At 38.1% G+C, this 18,808-nt stretch overlaps 1 protein-coding gene across 1 annotated transcript in view; it reads right to left on the reverse strand.

The window, feature by feature from the left end:
• Positions 1–18,808, reverse strand: part of OCA2 (OCA2 melanosomal transmembrane protein) — a 177,991-nt gene that overhangs the window by 64,943 nt on the left and 94,240 nt on the right. Inside the window, exon 18 of the mRNA XM_054384760.1 lies at positions 2,705–2,832. Within this exon, the coding sequence (XP_054240735.1) occupies positions 2,705–2,832 (128 nt within the window). The remainder of the gene's footprint in view (positions 1–2,704; positions 2,833–18,808) is intronic.

An 18,808-nucleotide genomic window follows, 5' to 3' on the forward strand; every position in this document is an offset into this window, starting at 1 on the left:
AGGCTGGAGGTGAGGAGAAAGTTCTTCACAGAGAGAGTGGTTGGCCATTGGAATGGGCTGCCCAGGGAGGTGGTGGAGTCACCATCCCTGGAGGTGTTCAAGAGGGGATTGGACGTGGCACTTGGTGCTATGGTTTAGATAGGCATGAGGTGTAGGGTGACAGGTTGGACTCGATGATCCTTGAGGTCTCTTCCAACCTTCTTGATTCTATTCTATTCTATTCTATATGGTGCTACAAGAGAAATATTCAGAAAAGAGGGAAGGGAGCACAGAGGATGCACATTGCTTCTACAACACATTCAGACTGCAACTGGGAAGTCAGCAGTCAGCACCCTGCCGTGGCACCCTGCTGGATGTAAACTGCACAGAGGGTCTCCTAGATCTCCTAAGAGGAATAAGTATTCCTACACTAACCAGTGTCTTCAAGTGTAATAGCTCCTGTCTGACAGCTCAAAATAGAGTTTTACTGCAGAAAATATACTTTTCTGGTTTAGATCAAAATTTAATTTATGCACAAAATATTACATGAAATTGTTTTATGAAGAGTATGTCATGATGACTGTGGTAAATCAACTCTGCCTGAAGGAATTAAGGTAAAAATGTTGATTTTTGACTATGAAAGTGAACAAAACACTGTATCCCTTAGAGGCACAGGAATTTATGTCACAGAGACAGAAACATTTTATAGCCTGTAACAGCCACTTGTGAACAAGGACTAAAAAGACAGTTGTAGAGAAAAATTACCTGAGGACATAATAAAAAGCAAGAGAGCTACAAAGAACTTCCAACTTTTCATTGCAATAGAACTGCCAGACTGGGCTGCTGAGCACCTGAAGGCAGAACATCCAAGAGTTCCCCTGTGACTCTGGAACTCAAGTCATATTTCCAAAATGTCTGGCAGCCTAGGTCCCACACAGAATTTTAAATGTGCCTTGTAACGGGAAAGAGAACATTTATAGCAGTAGGGAATAGATTCTAGACTTGGAACCATCTATGGTGAAGGATCACCAAGGGTAAAGAATAAGAGCTGACAATTTCTGAATGCCTAGATTGTGGAAAGATTTATCATACTTCAATGCATATCTTTGTTTTGACTTGTTTCTTCTTGACATTGTTAACCTAAAGGAAAGAAAAATGCCTTTGAAAAAGACTATCATCTCCTGCTAATCCAAAACAGATTCAGGTCAAAATTAGCATCTATGAAACATTTTTGTCCTTCACTTACAGAGAAGAATTTAATGTCTCCCACCTTTTTCTTAATTATCTGTACAGATATATTTCATGACCTTAAACTGCTGTTATTCTAGGAAACCAGGAAAAATACTTTTATTAGGAAATTTTTCACTGGTTACTTGAGAAGCTACAAAAATTAAGTTCAGTGAATTACTAACAGTAGTATCTGAAGTCTGAGAGTAAATGGCGTGTCTTACTATGTAATTGTGCAGTCATGTAACACTCAAATAGAAATCATTCAAACCAAGCTTAAAACAATTAATACATCAGGGAATGCAAATAGTAAACTGTTATAGCAGCAGAAGACAAGCATGGCTTCAATATAGATTCTCTATAAGAGGTAGAAAATGCAAAATAATATGCTTGATAACATAAAGAACTAAAAATTGGGTGTACAACAAATCAGAATTTCCTGATGAATTTTACACCTAGCAGCTCACAAACAAGCTTCCTAATGATAATCAGAGTTTCCATTCATCTTCTCAGAGGTTACCAGTTTGGCATCAATGAGAGATAATTGAATTATTCACTCTTTATTTCTTCAGATTTCATCCCTTTTAAATTTGATTACTTTTTTTAATAGATTCCAATTTACAAATCCTTGGACTCTTTGCAGTTCCTGGGGGGTGTGGGAACAAAGGAGGCTATGTCAGCAAATTTTCTATTACAGGCTTTTCCCAGTCTACCCACTCAGATAATTCTCTACCTCTGGCAGTGCCAGTGGTCACTTGGGTTTTGTCAGTCACATTTCTACAATGTTATTATATGAGTTAAACCAAACAACTGAAAGATACCAAGCATTCTAGAAGCCTAATTGACAAGCAAATGTGAGTATTCTTACATACAATTATCCAAACATTTGGGGTAAAAATAAATCCTCTCAGGCTATAGAAAATCATCAACCAGTAAATAAAATGGGATATAAATGTGGATGGGCTACTTCTAATATTCAAGCAGAAAAACATCATGAAGCATTTTGAGTACTGAATGTCTTTTGAAAGTACAAATGCAAACCGAACGTCAGTGATATTAGCCATTCAAACCATAGTCCTATGAAATCTCTTAGGCCCTTTCATAGAAGACACCATTAAGAACATTTTTCAACTCTGGCTTGTTCTAGTTCTCTAATGTTTCCTATCACTTCTCTAAATAACTGCAAAATACATGTAAACTACCTGCCCATATAGATCTCCAACAAACCTGGAAATTAAACTCTGCTTCAATGAAAATGATGGTATCAGATACATTCTGCAAATGCAGAGGAGGGTAAGACCAGGCTTACAGCAAAAAAATAACTATCAAAGAGATCCAGCTAATTTCTACCACTCTGCAATTTATATCTGTAACTATAATGACTACACTTAATCTACAATATTCCAGGACTGGATCTGCGGGAGGACTCTGCCTAGGAAGATAATTCACACTTTAAACCAGTTGTAACTCTTCAGGCTTACAAATCAGAGAATCTTACCTCCATGAGAACAAATAATGCTGCAAAGAAAAGGAGGGTTGCCCACTCAACTCTGTTCAATATCATCTCAAAATCGTGGATGTCTGCTAGCACTAGCAGCCAAATGGCTCCCAACATGGCAATCCAGCCTACATGATAAAAAAGAAAGATCACTTTACACTTCACAGTCTTGTTATTTGCTACCAATTTTTGCTTTGACCCTGTAGCAGAGAAAGGTCACAGATACCAAAGGATGGATGGTCTCTACTTTCAAATTAAAATAAATTAGAAAAGAAAAAATGTCAAACAAGGGACATTTGGGTTACTCCCAAAAATCAATGGGTTTGAATCACAGAACAACCTTCAAATGTTTAGGGGGTTGACTGGAACTCCCAAAAGTCCAGATGCAGCCTCAGCCTCTTGAAGATTCATTGTTACCTACTCTAGAAGATAAACAGAGGAGAGAAAAATCTCTTTAAGAAGGCAGACTGACTTTAAATAGCAAAACGGGCTCTTTCCAGAAATCATCCCTGTATACATCGTGAAGTGTTTTAAGACACCTACTTAGGTAACTGATTGAGAGAAAATGGAAATCAAATGCACAATCAGCTGGAGGACACATCAATGAACCTCCTGTCTGAGCAAGACTCACTTTCTCTATGCACAATTAAAATGCTTTCTGGAGCAGTTTGATTCCTCTGGCACATTTGTCTTGAATGATAGAATGGAATTTCAGCCATGAAACAAAAAGAATTTAGGTTTGGGGTTTTTTTTCCTCTAATGATGCTCCCTTTTCTGTCTTTCTTTTCTATTTTTTTCCTACATAGCAGATGATACATACTTGCATGGAAATAAAGCCTTCTATCTCGTCAAGTTCTTTCTTGATGAGAACTATTTTATGCACCTCATCCTATTTCACATATTCACAATCAGAAAATGATGGACTCACAAAATTGCAGAAAAAGTGAGGAAGAGAGAAAATTAATAATCTTTGCTGGCAAACAGCTTATAACCAAATACCAAATGTGACTTATGGAGAATAGATCCCTGCTGCAAAGTAGATAGATGAATAAAGTGATACCTCTCCAAAAGACTTCAAGAACTGTAAGAAAATTCAGAGACAGAAGACCAGTTAACAAAATTTTAGGCCATTCAATTTACAAATTATGTGCAAGTGTTTTTCCATTAAGTTAAGAGAAGAAAGAGATCCAGTTTTCAATTAAACTGTATTTTATTTAAACCCTAATAATAGAAACAAAGACACTTCATGATGCTGTAAACATTAACTCTGAAAAATCCTTTAGAGTGTGACATAGGTATTCCCTAATTGAAGAATACATTTTGCTCTCTCAAATACATTTCTGGAGCTTTCAGACGTACTGCCCTCTTTAAATGAGAATATCATGTTAGATGTAATCAGTAAGGAACAACTGCTGAAAATACTGCACCTCAGTGCAGTTAACCAGACCTGCCTGAAAGCCAATACCAGCAACTCAGGAGTTACTCTGACTGGTCTGTTTGGCAAGGAAAATTGAAGCAGCTAGTTTGAAACCAGTTCTAGCTTTCATGCTTTGATATATGTGTGTTTTCTGCTATGGTTTTTGTGCAGCAGTGAAATAATACTTCTTGCACTGTTTGGATCCAAAGTAAAAACACTCTCAGTGCCACGAGCTCTTCAACTAATGACCTGTTTCCGTCTTTTCAAGCATCTCCATGTGCCATCTTCACTCCAGTTCAACTCTGCTCTTGATGCTCCTAACCTGGCTTCTGTCCTTGCTGCTCAGCTGAAACCACATTTTCCAGCACTATAAATAACTTCTCCCTTTGCCAGCTGTCTCCCGATGATCCTTCTTGAAAAGTTTCCACACAGCTGATCACTTTAGTCTTGTTTTCTTGCTAAGTGACTTTGCAGTACATTTTTCTATAGCTTGATGCAAACCTAATCTACAGGGAAAGCCTTGTGAGGGAGTCAGTATGAAGGACTAGGAAATCTATTGGTTTGGAAGCAGAAATATCACCATATAGGTGGAAACAAAGCCAAAACTAAACAGAGCTGAAAAATGAAGGAATTTTGTAGCTTCAGCTCCTACGTTGTTCCCAATGCAGATTTTGAGTAAAATCTGGTTTGAGTGCCTCACTGGATCAAAAAACTGTCTCACAGCCAGCTTTGATTGCCTCCAAAGACAGAAACACTGCCATGCTGTAAGGTGAGCAAGTCTGTTTCCTGCTTTGGTCAAAGTGATCTAATCAGAGTCCACGGACAAAAAGAGCTCATGCGTGGGCATCATACTGCAAGTTGGGAGCAGAGCAAAAATAACCACAAAAGATATCAGGGTGGGAATAACTAGTCCCAAATTTTCTTGTGAAGAAGGCATTTTATCACCCACTGGAAAGAGACTCCAGGACTAATCTAAGAGTGGAAATACTCTATGTTGCTCGGCATGAATGCTGAATTGCTGAATTCTGATATAAAATGAAAATATGTGGCTTTATTTTTTTTCTGCCCTGAAGACTGGGTATGTGTATAGACTTTCCAAAACCAGTTATGAGTCACAGGGAGAGGTGTGTTCCCAGAGTTCCCAAAACAGTAAGAGAAACTGAGGTGAGAACAGTCAGTTCCTATCTACCATGGTTTTTTGCTAGCATAGCTGATTAACTGCCTTCCCAAAACCAAAGTGAATCTGTCCAGGCAAATGAAATAGTTATGTGTTCTGAGCACAAACTGAAAATGGACTGCCTAATTTTCTTTTGACTGTCATCTTGCTGTTCTATGAATTCCAGTAGTGCACCCAACTCCATATTAGATAAATAACAATGATGACAATTCCTGTTAGAGAGATACTGCAAGAGGAAGTAGATTTGTGCAGATCAGGAGCTTAGTAGCAGAATTTTAATGCTATTTTGTACAAATTTAAGTGACATTACATTTTGCATGCAAGTACAACAAAGTGCATAATTAAAGAACAGGAATTTCTCAATAGTCCTGGAACAATCTCTGATGATATCTCCGCTTTATTTCTACCCTTCTGCCTCCAATGAAAACAGATCAATTTGAACATGATATATGGAGATAACAATTATTTGCTACAGATAGTAATGAGATATAATTGAACTGCACAAGAGGCTGATAGAGGAGGGCATTTTGCATCGTTAGAGTTATCAGCATGCATTAGCTCCATACATGTAACTTCGCATGACAGAACAATGCCCTGCCTTACAATGCTCCCTGGGGATACGGACAGGCAAGGGAGATTTCCTTGTACAGTGCTCTAGCAAGTACATAAGCTCTTTGCAGTCAGAACTGGCAGCTGACAGGATCAAATGTGTCAGCTGCCAGTTCTGACTGTAAAGAGCTTATTTCAACCTATGCATGTGGTCTGTATTTGCTTCCACTACTGTGCCTGCAAGGAAGGGATACAGTTACCCATCTCTCAAAGTGCAGAGAAGAGGAAGGAGGAATTCTCTTTAGGAATTTGAAAGACCACATAAGCTGCCCTTTAGTACCACAGCATGACTCCAAGCACCCAGCAGCTGATCAAGAGTGAAGTCTTCCGAAGCGTTATGGACACAAAAGAAAGTGTATGCCACAACTGCTTAACTCCTCTCTTCTGAGCTGCTTCTCAAAATTAACTACAAAGTTAGTGGCAACCTGCCTGTCTAAGTTGGCAGGTTTTCCAAGGCTTTTGTAAGGCCTTCCTAAGTACATTCATGACAGTGACTGTACTATATCAGTGGTTTATGCATTTGGATAACTTTGCATTTGCCCTGGATTCAATTTGAAGCATACTTTCCTTTTGAAGAATTGAAAGCACTAGGATACATTAAAGACTGGCTTTTCTGTTCATTTATTTTCTAGCTTACTGGACCATAAAAGACAGCCAGAAGGAAGAGAAATAGAAATAATTTCAAAAAATAGACTCTCATTACTATAGTGAAAGCACAGCTCATTTATAGTTCCACAGACCACTTCCTTTACTGTCTTTTAGTGCCTCTGTTTCACAATTGATGTTCTGGAAATACAATATGGAGAGAAACTAAATCTAAATTCCACCTCTGCACAAATATGATACCTGTTTAAGACAGTGACAGTTTCTATTTATTTCAGGAAAAATAAAATGAAATTTCATTATAAAGTGCACCTTGCAAATATACAATGCATTCTTTATAGAAAAGATTCCCTTGTTTTCTGCTTAGGACCAGGAAAAAAAGCACAGTACAAAGAGCTTGAGTGCTTTGCTTTTCTCATACTCTACCCAGCAGGGAAAAACACCTTTGGAACAGTAAATAGCTCATGATGAGCAGAATACAACTGCAACCCTACTCAAAAAAGCTCTCATTTTGAAATAATCAAGCAGAAGAACTTGAAAATAGAAAATAATCTAATAAAACCAAATAGAAGCCTATCATATGTGGGAACAAGGTAGGTGAAAGAAAAAGAAATGAAAGAAAAATTACTATGTAATCTGTAGACCTTTCAAATGCTGATTAAGAAAAATTTGTATTCCTTAGTAAAAGTAATTTTGTCCAACCTGCTACCAGCTGAAAAGTATAATAAACTTCCTCCTAACAATAGAGGAGAATACTGTATGTGCACAGAATTTGAAATAATATATTCATGAATACTGAGGGTACACATTTTTGCAGAAACTGAAATGCACTTGAGACGTTTTCACTGAAAACCAAAGCTTTTTTCCATCTCAGTGTTAAGTTGGGCAAAACAGTGTGCTGATCAAGAAATGCATACACAGGGTACTACATTTAGATAGGAAGAGTTAATACTGTTTAAATCCAGGGTAGGAAGCAACTGGATGTCTAACAGTCCTACAGAAAAGACTCAAGAAATACACTGGATCACAACTGAACATAATGTTCCACTGAAATACAGAACCAGGGCTGTAAATGGTAAAATAAATCCTGTGAAGCAACCTCTAATCTCTTCAACCCTGGTAAACCCTGAGAATATATACTTTAAAATGTATATCCATTAGAAAATCCAAGGCAGATAAGTCAGTATAATCAACAGCCTGGAAAGTTGACTTTAGAGAAAATGTTTAAGGAAATGAGGTTATTTGGCTCAAAGATTAGAAGATTAAAGGGGTCCTGACAAGTCTTCAAGCTACTAGGTGGCTTCAGAGAGCAGAGAGCAACGCGTTGGTGATGGGCAGTATTGGGCAGGACAAGAGTGAGTAAGAAGGAGGTTCAATAGCAGTGAGGAAGAGTTAGGCCACACAATATTCAGGGTCATGTATTTATACATAGTGATTGAGAAATAAGTAGAGTTTTTAAAAAAATAAGCTAGACCAGCTTCTGTCAGATGAAAATATAGTGCTCCTATCTGTAAACAATAGGAATGACCTACTGATTTTTTAGACTTTAGATTTGTCACTAAGCAAAGTATAATATTTTTGTTGTTATGTTCCAACCGCTTAATCAGAAGTACAATTAAATCCACAACACCTTAAAATTTATCCTAAGGATGTATGCTAGCACTTCATATACTATGGTGTGGTTGTAATATTCAGCCTGGAAAAGACTCCAGGGAGGCCTTTTAGTGGCCTCCAGTACCTGAAGGGGCCAACAAGAAAGATGGGGAGGGACTGTATACAAAGTCATGTAGCACTCAGACAAGTAGCAATGATGTTAAGGTAGAGAAGGCTATATTTATATTGGATATTAGGAAGAAGTTCTTTACTCAGAGGGTGGTGTAACACTGGAAGATGTTCCCCAGGAGATGGTAAAAGCCCCATCCCTGGAGACATTCAGCATCAGGCTGGATGGGGCTCTGAGCAACACGATCTAGTTGGAGATGTCCCCACTTACTGCAGGGGGCCTGGACTAGATGACCTCTAGAGGTCCTTTCCAACCCAGTGCATTCTATGATTCAGCAATTCCATGTAAAGCAAACACTCAATTACATTCTTACACAAGTATATAGAAATCTTGTGCCGAAAAAGTTACACAACAGACATATTGCCATTACTGATTGCACTACTCACAGAATGTGGCTTTTCGGTAGTTATGCATGTGATTGAAAATGGTCTGTATTTTGTTTTCTGTAGATTTTTTTACTTATTTAATGAAGTACCTCTGAAAATATATATCCTGAGATCAAGTTAAGTGTTTCTAAGTAATATTTGCTGTCAACTGATAAGCACTGTTTTATCTTTAATATTCTTTTATAACTTTGCCCTCTTACAAAGCTAATTTCCAGTCTTTTGAGTACTCTGTTTTCATAGACTTAGCTTCGTAGCAATTGTTTTCTGTTGTTTTGTGCTATTTGTAGCACCACAGTTTAAAGCTGCTTCTTGAGGAGACAACTGTGATAGTGACAGTCCAGGATAGTTTGCAATGCAACAGACAATGCTTAGTACAGTACAAGAGGATTAAAAGAACATGAAAAATATTGGTGTAAACTGGAACCCCATGCAAAGCATAAGAAGCAGAGACCTATGCTGGGAGACCTATGCTGGTAATCGCAGCACTAAAAAAAAAAAAAAATCCACAATGTATAGCATAAAATAATGAAGCAGAAGACTAGCTGCTCTATAATCACAGATCAGCACATGTGCATTAGGAAAGGATGGAGTGGACTTTGTTGCATAGCTGTAACACCATGAGTTCAGAATGCAGAAATCATATTAACTGTTATATTGCAATGTCAACACCTAACTGTTAATTCTCCGATTGCAGTTGCATAAAGGAGATAGAATGGCATTCAAGATAGAACACTGATTAGATATTGCTACAGCTAAGTACAGTGTCTCCAAGGAAGATGTGTTGACAGATATATATAGCTGTGTATAATGCCCCAATCCATAAGTCTAAAAAATTTATGAAGTTAGCTCAGTAAAGGTCACTGCAAACAAAATTGCTCTGTTGCCATAGTCTCACTTACTGTTGTGAACCAAAAATAATTTGAGAAGATGCAAATATCAAGACAGATAAAAGGTCAGCTTTTCTAGAGTTAAACAATAAAGCACAAAAGCTGCTACAGCAAACATATCTGTTACTGATTCTTGGATTTTTTCTCATCAGGTATATGAGCAGCTGCAAGGACAGACAATATTTTCCATGCTTGTAAAGATGACTGTGCAATTTCAAGAGCAAAATTTTTTGAGAACTAAGAAATTAAGACTGCAAGGATTATGGAAAGCAGATTCCTCTTATTTTCAAGAGCAAATGAAAATTGTTCAGAGAAGGAGAAATAACTAAGATCTGGACCAGACTTTCTGAGTCAAAGTCAATACTGACTACATCAACTCAGCTCCATTGCAACATTCGTTACAAAATAATTGTCAAATTTGTATTCAGCTCATATTTATGTACACTCTACTAGGATTTTTTTTCAACATGACTATGAATCAACAATGTACTAAGTTTCTTAGACACAGTTATAACCATTTCATTTTAAAACTATGATTAGTATCTTCATGGTGCAATCTCATCTCCATACTACATACTCAGAAGCCAGCACATCAGCCTATGCAGGGCTTTTCTTGACCTCAGTATAAAAGTACTAAACAACTTAAACTAACACAAGTGCATGACTAAACAGATAAATTAGTAGAAAAAAACAAAACAAAAGGAGGAAGGTGAAGAGCACTAAAGGAGGATGAATATGCCAAACTCCACTGACAGTGGTAGTTGATACCACCTGGGGAAAAAGACTGCAGATCAGCCCCTGCAAGTCCAACTTCAAGAACCTGAAAGGATCTCGAAAAAGTCTTTCAAAGAGGGCTAGCTAAAATCATGGCTCTAATCTGACTATATTTTACTACATTAGTCTGGACACTTGTCAGATGCTCCAGTTTCTTGCTCTGTTTACCATTATCCAGTCAGAAAATAAAGAAACCAATATAGTTGCAGAAAGAAGCATCACAGCTTAATTGAAAACAGTGAGAAAAAATGCTTCCACAGACAAGGATACACCGGATGATTCATTGCAGCTAAAAGGTATGCTTAGGTTGACACTAAAGGCCCCAGATTTGTTAGCAGCACAACAGTGATAAGTTACAGATGATAGACCAAACTTAGCAAGGGGTCAAAACCCATTTTAGGAGTATCAACAAGCACAAGAAACAAGAATGGTACATGAATACAGAACTCTTCATATGATAAAATTTCATATAATAAAGAGCTAAAGAACATATTTGAAAAAGTGAAACATAAAGCTTTTAGAAAATGCATTAAAATGGGCTCAAGTGGACTCAAGAACATGGAGGAGGAAACCATCACACTATTCATCTCCTGGTAAAGAGCAGAAAGTCATCTCTATCATGCTCATTCCAGTGAAGATCTGAAGTTGTCAGCACTTTATTGTGACTCCTCCCAGACTAACCCTGTGAGTCTCAGCACCCTGTAGGGCATCAAATGGTGACCCTAACATCAGAATATAAGGTAGAGATATATTTTAGGGTTTTGAGTTTTGTGGGGGTTTTTTTAATGAGTTTTAACTGTATATTGTTAATGAGTTTTGTTTAGTATTAATAAGATAATTTGGACTGTGTTGGCATTATTGTAAAAGGACTAACACCAACTATTTGCTGTGTTTTAGTTACACTGATACAACTTCTAATTGTAGTAATGAATTCTTAGCTCCAGGTATAAGGAATGTTCCCTTTTTTTGGCCACAAATATCACAAGAGTAATGTCAGATTGATACTTTAAAAGCAGGAGTCTACTGTTGCATGCAGAGAAGACATCCCTAATCCAAATGTTTTGGGGATCAAAACCATCTACTGTATTGAAATATGTAAAGGAGTTTCCAGGCAAGCACAGATTATTTTTAGTTGTATAGAAAAAGTGTTACTTCCCAGGTTTTGCACGTGATTCCTTATTTATCAAACCATGTTGGAAAGCTTAAGAATAAAGTAAAATAAAACAAAATGAGATAAAATAAAATGAGATAAATAAAATGCAAGGAGAAAATAAAAGGCAAGAAAAAGAAAATATTGATTGTGACAGATGTAAACACAGTTGATAATTCATTATTATTTCAGACATTGCTTAGCAGTCAACATCTACAAGCTTTCCGCAGCTAAAGTGATTAATATCACAGACCCTAGATAATCTGGTGAACAATATGTTCAGTCACAAACTAAAGAGCAAATGTGAATTTTTACAATGTGGATATAGTCATAGAAGATGTGAAATACAACATGAGCTAAACTTAATAATGTATCTTTTGACTTTAAGCTTATACTTTCCTAAATCTATGTCATTCACCATTTTTTAATAGCTTAATAGCTGTCTTTCTTACCAGGATTTTGTGTTTTTTTCAGAACTTAACAATTATACACCAGCTTATTAAATCTATATGCTTTTTCAAGCATTTCATAAAATAATCCCACAGTAAAATTGAGTAGTTCTATAATGAAACTTTCATTTTAACTATTGCTCAAATTAACCTAACCCAAACATCTCCAAACATCGCCTTCTCTATAGGTACAAACACTTAGAACTTTAGAGTCGAGTTTCTTTGTTTCTGCATATATAATTTTATTCTTGTAAACAGTGTCAGTACAGGACAGTAGCATAACATGGTTTAGTCTATTTGATTCCAGATGAGGAAAAAAAGCTCCAGAATAACATTTTAAAGTGTAAAAATAATGGCCTTTGGATGCTTCAACATTAGCGCTTCTTTCATATTGATGGGATCTGTTCAAACCTTTCTCATCCCTCTGCTTTTTTTCTGTAAGCATTTGCAAATCTTTTGGACCTGAGAAGTTCTGTGGAGCTGTGGCGAAGTGGTTCAACTTTAAATACATTTTCACCTTTCTAAAGAAACCTTTTAGTTTACACTCAAATGCACCTACATACTCTGTTGCCAGGCCCAGATAAAGCTGGGGGGAAAAGTTTCTTAGAGGTCTTTTTAGAATGCTTCCTAGGATGCAAATTCAGATATAAACCACAGATACGTTCATTTCACTTGCTAATATTAGCTCTTCTAGATTATAGCATTTAATAATTTAATCAAATATATCTAATATTAAGTTTTCTGTCATTATTTACAGGACTGCAAATTCTTATGCAAGCTTTTACGCATACTGACCCTGCCTATCAATCTCATACTTGTTAGGGAAGAATCACTCCTGAAGCGAGTTCCTTACTCAAAATGTTACGGAAGAGAACATGGATGGAGTTAGTTGTTAAATTCTTAGTAGGCTGCAGTAATGGAGAACTAACATCAGTGTTTCTAAGCCAAGTAAATATTCCATGGAACTTGTTACTTTCTGTGATTGAATAGCAAATTTAGGCAAGTTTGTGAACCTCTTTCAGGCAGTGCTGCTCTTTCTTCAATCACTAAGCAAGATACCAGACAAGTGCCATTCAGTTCCAGTTGTTATTATAATTATTGGTTCAACTATGCAAGTTACAGTGTAAGCTTAAATTTGTGCATGTTGACTAACAAAAATGGGATGAAAATCGAGAAGAATTGTATGGAGAAACTTCAGATCCAGAGCAGTTCCCTGAATTTGGGGTGTCACTCCTCTTTTCAGATTAAGACAGAAATTATGCTACAATTTATGCAACATTCTCTGCAGATGTAATTTGGTGGGAGGTATGTTCTGCTGAAGGCTTTTCTACTTAAATTATCTAATTTCTTAAATGAATTTCAACAATTTTTGTGGAAATTATGGAAATGAGCCAGAAAATATGACAACTTGTATCCAAAGGAGTGACAATAGGAATCTTTTTTATCTGTGGCATCTGAACACATTTCTCCTTTAATTCTTTGGTAGTAACATTAAAAGGAGCTCTGCACAGCATGGCCTACCAGACAAACAGAAGTCATTTTATAGCAAATTAAAACAATTGTTTCCCTACCTTTCCACTATGTTATTCACAATATAAAAAGTTTCAATGGTACAAGATACAATTAGTTAAGGTAAATCACAAAAAGAGAGTTTCAGATCCTGAAAAGTATCTGCAGCACAATTTGCAGACCAAGCTCAGAGTCACAAGTGAAACCACAGTGAATATAAAAGAAAGAGTTTTCCAAGAGGAAATAGACTTAACCATATTTAACTACGAGGTCTCATCAAATAAGATAATCTTTGTAAATACTGAGGGATTTTAGCTTTAGAGAAAGGACGATGGGGAAACTTTAGATCTAGGATGTTTACTTGACAGAAGTGGCATGAAATGTTGGTTTACAGAACTTGTTCTACTACCCAGAAAGGTCATAGTGATCACATTAGTTTGTTAAAGGACATACATCTTTTAAAACCATACGTCTTTTAAAAGTTCATAAGTTCAGGGGTTTTGATAACACTGCTTTGGTTAGTAATACAAAAGCTGATTTTTGTTAAAAGTCAACCCCCCCATAAATAATTAATTATCAAGCCAAATGTCCATCTAGCTGTTGTGGCTTGGTTTTTTTATGTATCTGTGACTAAAACTTGGTATAATTTGAGAAGATGCCTTCTGGCATATAAAGAGTGAAGTGACATGGGGTAAGGTGAATCATTTCATGAATTAAACTTTTAAAGTAGTTCAGATTAATCAAATCTCTACCAATCAATAACCTCTTCCAGAGGTTATTTAAGAGAAGCTGAAGGAAATTAGCTTAAACACTGAAGGATCAGAGATGTGTGTGGCACCACAGATACCAGAAAGGGCTCAGGTAATATTGTAAAGTGAGAACCCCTCTGCAGAAGCCAAAAAAAAAAAAAACAAAAAGGGAAAAAAAGATACCCCTCAGGGTTTACAGTTTGAAACTTTGTCTTCTTCTGGGGCAGGAGCAAAAAGTAGTCTGACATTACAGAAGAATTCAGTGAGTGCAAAAACCTCTCCCTGTTCCCTTGCACAAATTATTAATTTATCAGAGGAACAGAAGAACATCCACAGATGCTAATGACAAAGGTTCACCTAAGCAAAAGACCTGTCTCCACAGGGAAAAGTAGCGTCAATAACGTGGGACTGAATATACAAATAAGACAAACATATGATTGCATTTCTCCTGATACCTTTGCAGCTTCCAGCAGTCTGCAGCCAAAATAGAGACAGTATCTCTCTGAAAAAGGCAACATCTCTTTTCCTCTTGGGTTTGCACCTTGTTTCTTGAAGATGAGAGCAGCAGACTCTGTTGCAACCCTCTAAAAGTGGGAGAGGGCCTCTTGCCTCAGAAACTACTCAGCCTGGCTCGGGGAAAGTTTTGTCCAGAGATGTAAGGGAGCAAGTGTGAGAGGGTTTGCAAGGAGCACAATGCCTGCATTGCATATACAGAGCAATGAGAGGAGGCCCTATACATAAGCAGGGCCACAGATGTGATGGGACCCCTCTTCATGGATACTAGAAAGGAAGAGCACAGATTTCACAGCAGATCAGCAATTCCTTGAACTGACTGAAATCAGACTAAAGAAGAAGGACCTGCTCCACATAAGCAGGATATTGTGTCTTTTTTTGTGACCCTGTCATTTTGGGCATTCTCTATGAAAAATAATAACGATAATCTAGCTTAAATGTCAACAAAATCTCACTTCTTTTGCTTTGAAATAATTTGTCTTTTCTGGCAGATCACATCACAGTTCAAAGCTCTAGATATGCCTGCCTAAAATATAAAGTCAAAATAGGAGTCAGATGCAATCCTCAAAGGAGCTTTAAATTTATTTTTTTGACTTTTTTTTAATCAGATGCTTTATCAATAAAGTGAAATCCCTTAAGGTCAGATGAAACCACTGTTTTAGAAAGTTTGCCACTTCTGTTTATTTAAAGTCTTGGTACTAATCTTTCATTAATATAGATAGCTCATAGAATTAGTCTAAATAAATTGATAAACAGGTACCAGAAAACTGAATAAGAAAGTGTTCTGCATTTTAAAAGGTAGCTAAGTATGCAAATTTTATTATTTAAATTAAAATGTCAGTTCCCTCAAATTGTATTAATGATTCCAAGCTCATAATGGAAAAACAGTATCAAGGCGGGGAACTGATAAAAATTCTATAATCTTTTTAATTTACTCTGCCAAATGCAATTAAAAGTTATTAGATTTCTACCACTGTAGCCTCTGTATAAAACATTATTCTGGTAGAAAATTAAACACTGAACTACAATCTGCTTCCATTTTTATGAGAAAAATATATTGAACGAATTTACCCAAACCATTAGAGTACAAGATTAACTCTATTTTAGGAAATCCATTTTGCTGCATTAGAGGACTAGCATTCATACCCAGAGAGAAACTACTTCTGTAATGATAAATAAATGACAGCTACCATCAAGACAGAGGAATTCAAGAATTGTCGGTGAGATCTCAGTAGATGTTTGCAGATTCCATTAATTGTTAATAGAAATTATGTGCATGCTTTAATAACATCTATTCATTAATACGACAGTTTTGCCATGAATACAGAAGAGGGAGAAATTATACAGAACACATGCAGCCCCTATTTACTTTCAAAGCTGCAGCTGAAGATCACCTAGTGAATAATGAAAACCTACACTGCCAACCATGTCATTTGCTCTTATTTATTTTATTTACATAAAGCTGGACCAAAAAAAAATCATCAGCTGTTAAATTTCTTCTAGTATTGACTTAACCACTTTGGACTTTTGAAATATCTCACCAGGAGCATACGCAAACAGTGCTTTGTGGTCTTTACCAACTGTCCATGGCTTTTGAGAAACACAGGTGTTGAGTTTAATTCAAGAAATCCTCTGTGGTTCAGTGCCTACTTATCTGAGACAGAAAAGTAAAGGTGGCAACTGGTATGTTAAATTGCCAGTGTGACTGCCTGCTTTACTTAGCCACTGTGACTTCACATATGTTCAACTGTCTTCAGTTTCTGTATCCTTCTATACCCTAGTAATATAGCACTTTTCCTGTCATAATGCATCAGTATACTTTTGAAATTCCTAATGGAGAATAATTTTTATGGGCTGAGATCACCCATTTTCACAGCAAATACTCTGGAGTAGGGAAGCTGCCACAACAGCTGTAGCACTAGCTGGAGTAAGAAAGCCTAGCTGACACATCCTTTTTCCTAACTTCATACTGCTTGAGGGCACCAGGACTTCCACTGCCTGCCAACAAGGTCTTACTGGGTGTATCAACACTGCTGTTTAACTGCTTAGCCTAAGTCTACAGCAAGGTACTGGTCCCTCAGAGTCTCCCTTGTGTATATGTTGATTTGCTCCCAGGCTCTTTTCCTGTGACCTATCTTGTTTCATCCCAGATAAAAACAAACCAAGGTGCATTCTGAGGACAATTCACTTCAGAGATCACAACCAAACAGCAACGTGACTCTGGATCAGGTTCATCCTACATCTGGGTCAGGACAATCCCAAGCACCGATACAGGCTGGGCAGTGAGTGGCTTGAGAGCAGCCCTGAAGAAAAGGACTTGGGGGTGCTGGTGGATGAGAAGCTCAACTTGAGCCATCAGTGTGCACTTGCAGCACAGAAAGCCAATTGTATCTTGGGCTGCATCAAAAGAAGCATAGCCAGCAGGTCAAGGAAGGTGATTCTGCCCCTCTACTCCACTCTGGTGAGACCCCACCTGGAGTACTAAGTCCAGTTCTAGAGCCCCTACTATAGGAAAGATATGGACATGCTGAAGCGTGTCCAGAGAAGGGCCACAAGGATGATCAGAAGGCTGGAGCACCTCTCCTATGGAGACAGACTGAAAGAGTTGGGGCTGTTCAGTATGGAGAAGAGAAGGCTCCAAAGAGATCTTATTGTGGACTTCCAGTATCTTAAGGGGACCTACAAGAAAGCTGGGGAGGGACTTTTCAGGGTGTTGGGTAATGATAGGACTAGAGGGAATGGAGCGACAATAGGAGTGAGTAGATTCAGACTGGATGTTAGGAAAAAGTTCTTCACCATGAGGGTGGTGGGACACAGGAACAGGTTGCCCAGGTATGGTAGAGGGTGCATTATACCCAGAATTACACCCAGAAATAAGCCCAAAACGTGCCCCTACATGTCCTTCTGGAGTGGACACTTCAGCCCAGAGCTGAAAACAAAAGCAGGCCATGCATCAATAGGCCTTGTTGGGGTAAACAAGACCATGAGCCCACCTTGTGGGGTGCTTGTTTTGCTTTTGTCTCTTCCCTGTATGGAAGAATTCTGGCCATATGCTCTTCTATAGGTTAATGGATTTGTTTACCAAGTTTTACCATTGGTGATATTAAAGCCTCAAGCAAATTATAAGTACTAGTCAAGTTATAAACAGCTTTGCCCTCCTTTGCTCTCTTGGCTCTCTTGCACATGCTCTCTTTCTCATGATTGTGTTCTGTCACTTGACTGCTCTTCAGAAAGAAGCCTTTCTACTCAGGAAAAGCCTTGACCCTCGTGCCTGCCTGTAACCCAGAACCAAGCCATGCCTCGGTTTACCTGGAATCAGCAGAGAGCCCTTTGCATAAGCTGCACTGAAACCACAGCCAGCTTTGCATTGTACTGGTCCTATGCAGAAAGGGACAGAGATTCAAGAAGCCAAGCCCCGGGGACAACCAGGACCTCGCCACAGCTTTCCTGTACCTAGAGGAAAACTGCCATGCTGAACCATGCTGTCAAACCTAGAACCACACCCAGCCAATAACCTGTGCCAGCTGCTAAGCCTGGAAAGGAGCTGCCATCAAAGCTATAGCCCTCCGACAGCCCATGAGCCCAAGTACTGAGGGAAAAGCAGCAGCTGAGAATCTGCAGTGCTCACTCATTTTGAGCTGAGCCACAGGGATTGATGAGTCACGCCCCCCAACAGTGCTCTGCAAACTCTGCAGCACCACCAGCATCAAGGGAAAAGCCTTCAGTGCACTCCCCTGGAGCCCAAGCCACAATCCACAGCTGCGGGAGAGAGCTGTCTCCACCGCATCCTGCAGGAACCACTCCGGGAGCTGGCCACGGCCCCGCTGAGCTCCCCAAGCCTTGGCAGCAACCAATTTAGATACAGCTACAAAGTGGCCACCAGTGAAGCTGTACTTTGCAGCTGTACTTTGCAGCATTCACGTGTTTAACACCAGTTTCGAGTTTGTTTAAATTCCCATGCTTGCTCGTGTGGTATAATCTGTGGATTTTAAATGGCATAACTTGTGAGTAAAATTGGTTTAAGCCTCTTCGCAAAGGTTCTTTAGCTGTGTGCCTGACTTAGTGCCACTGTATCCAGTGGCAAGGTGCCTGCCAAGT

The sequence above is a fragment of the Indicator indicator genome, chromosome 1 (assembly GCF_027791375.1).
Source record: "Indicator indicator isolate 239-I01 chromosome 1, UM_Iind_1.1, whole genome shotgun sequence".
Lineage (NCBI taxonomy): Eukaryota > Metazoa > Chordata > Aves > Piciformes > Indicatoridae > Indicator > Indicator indicator.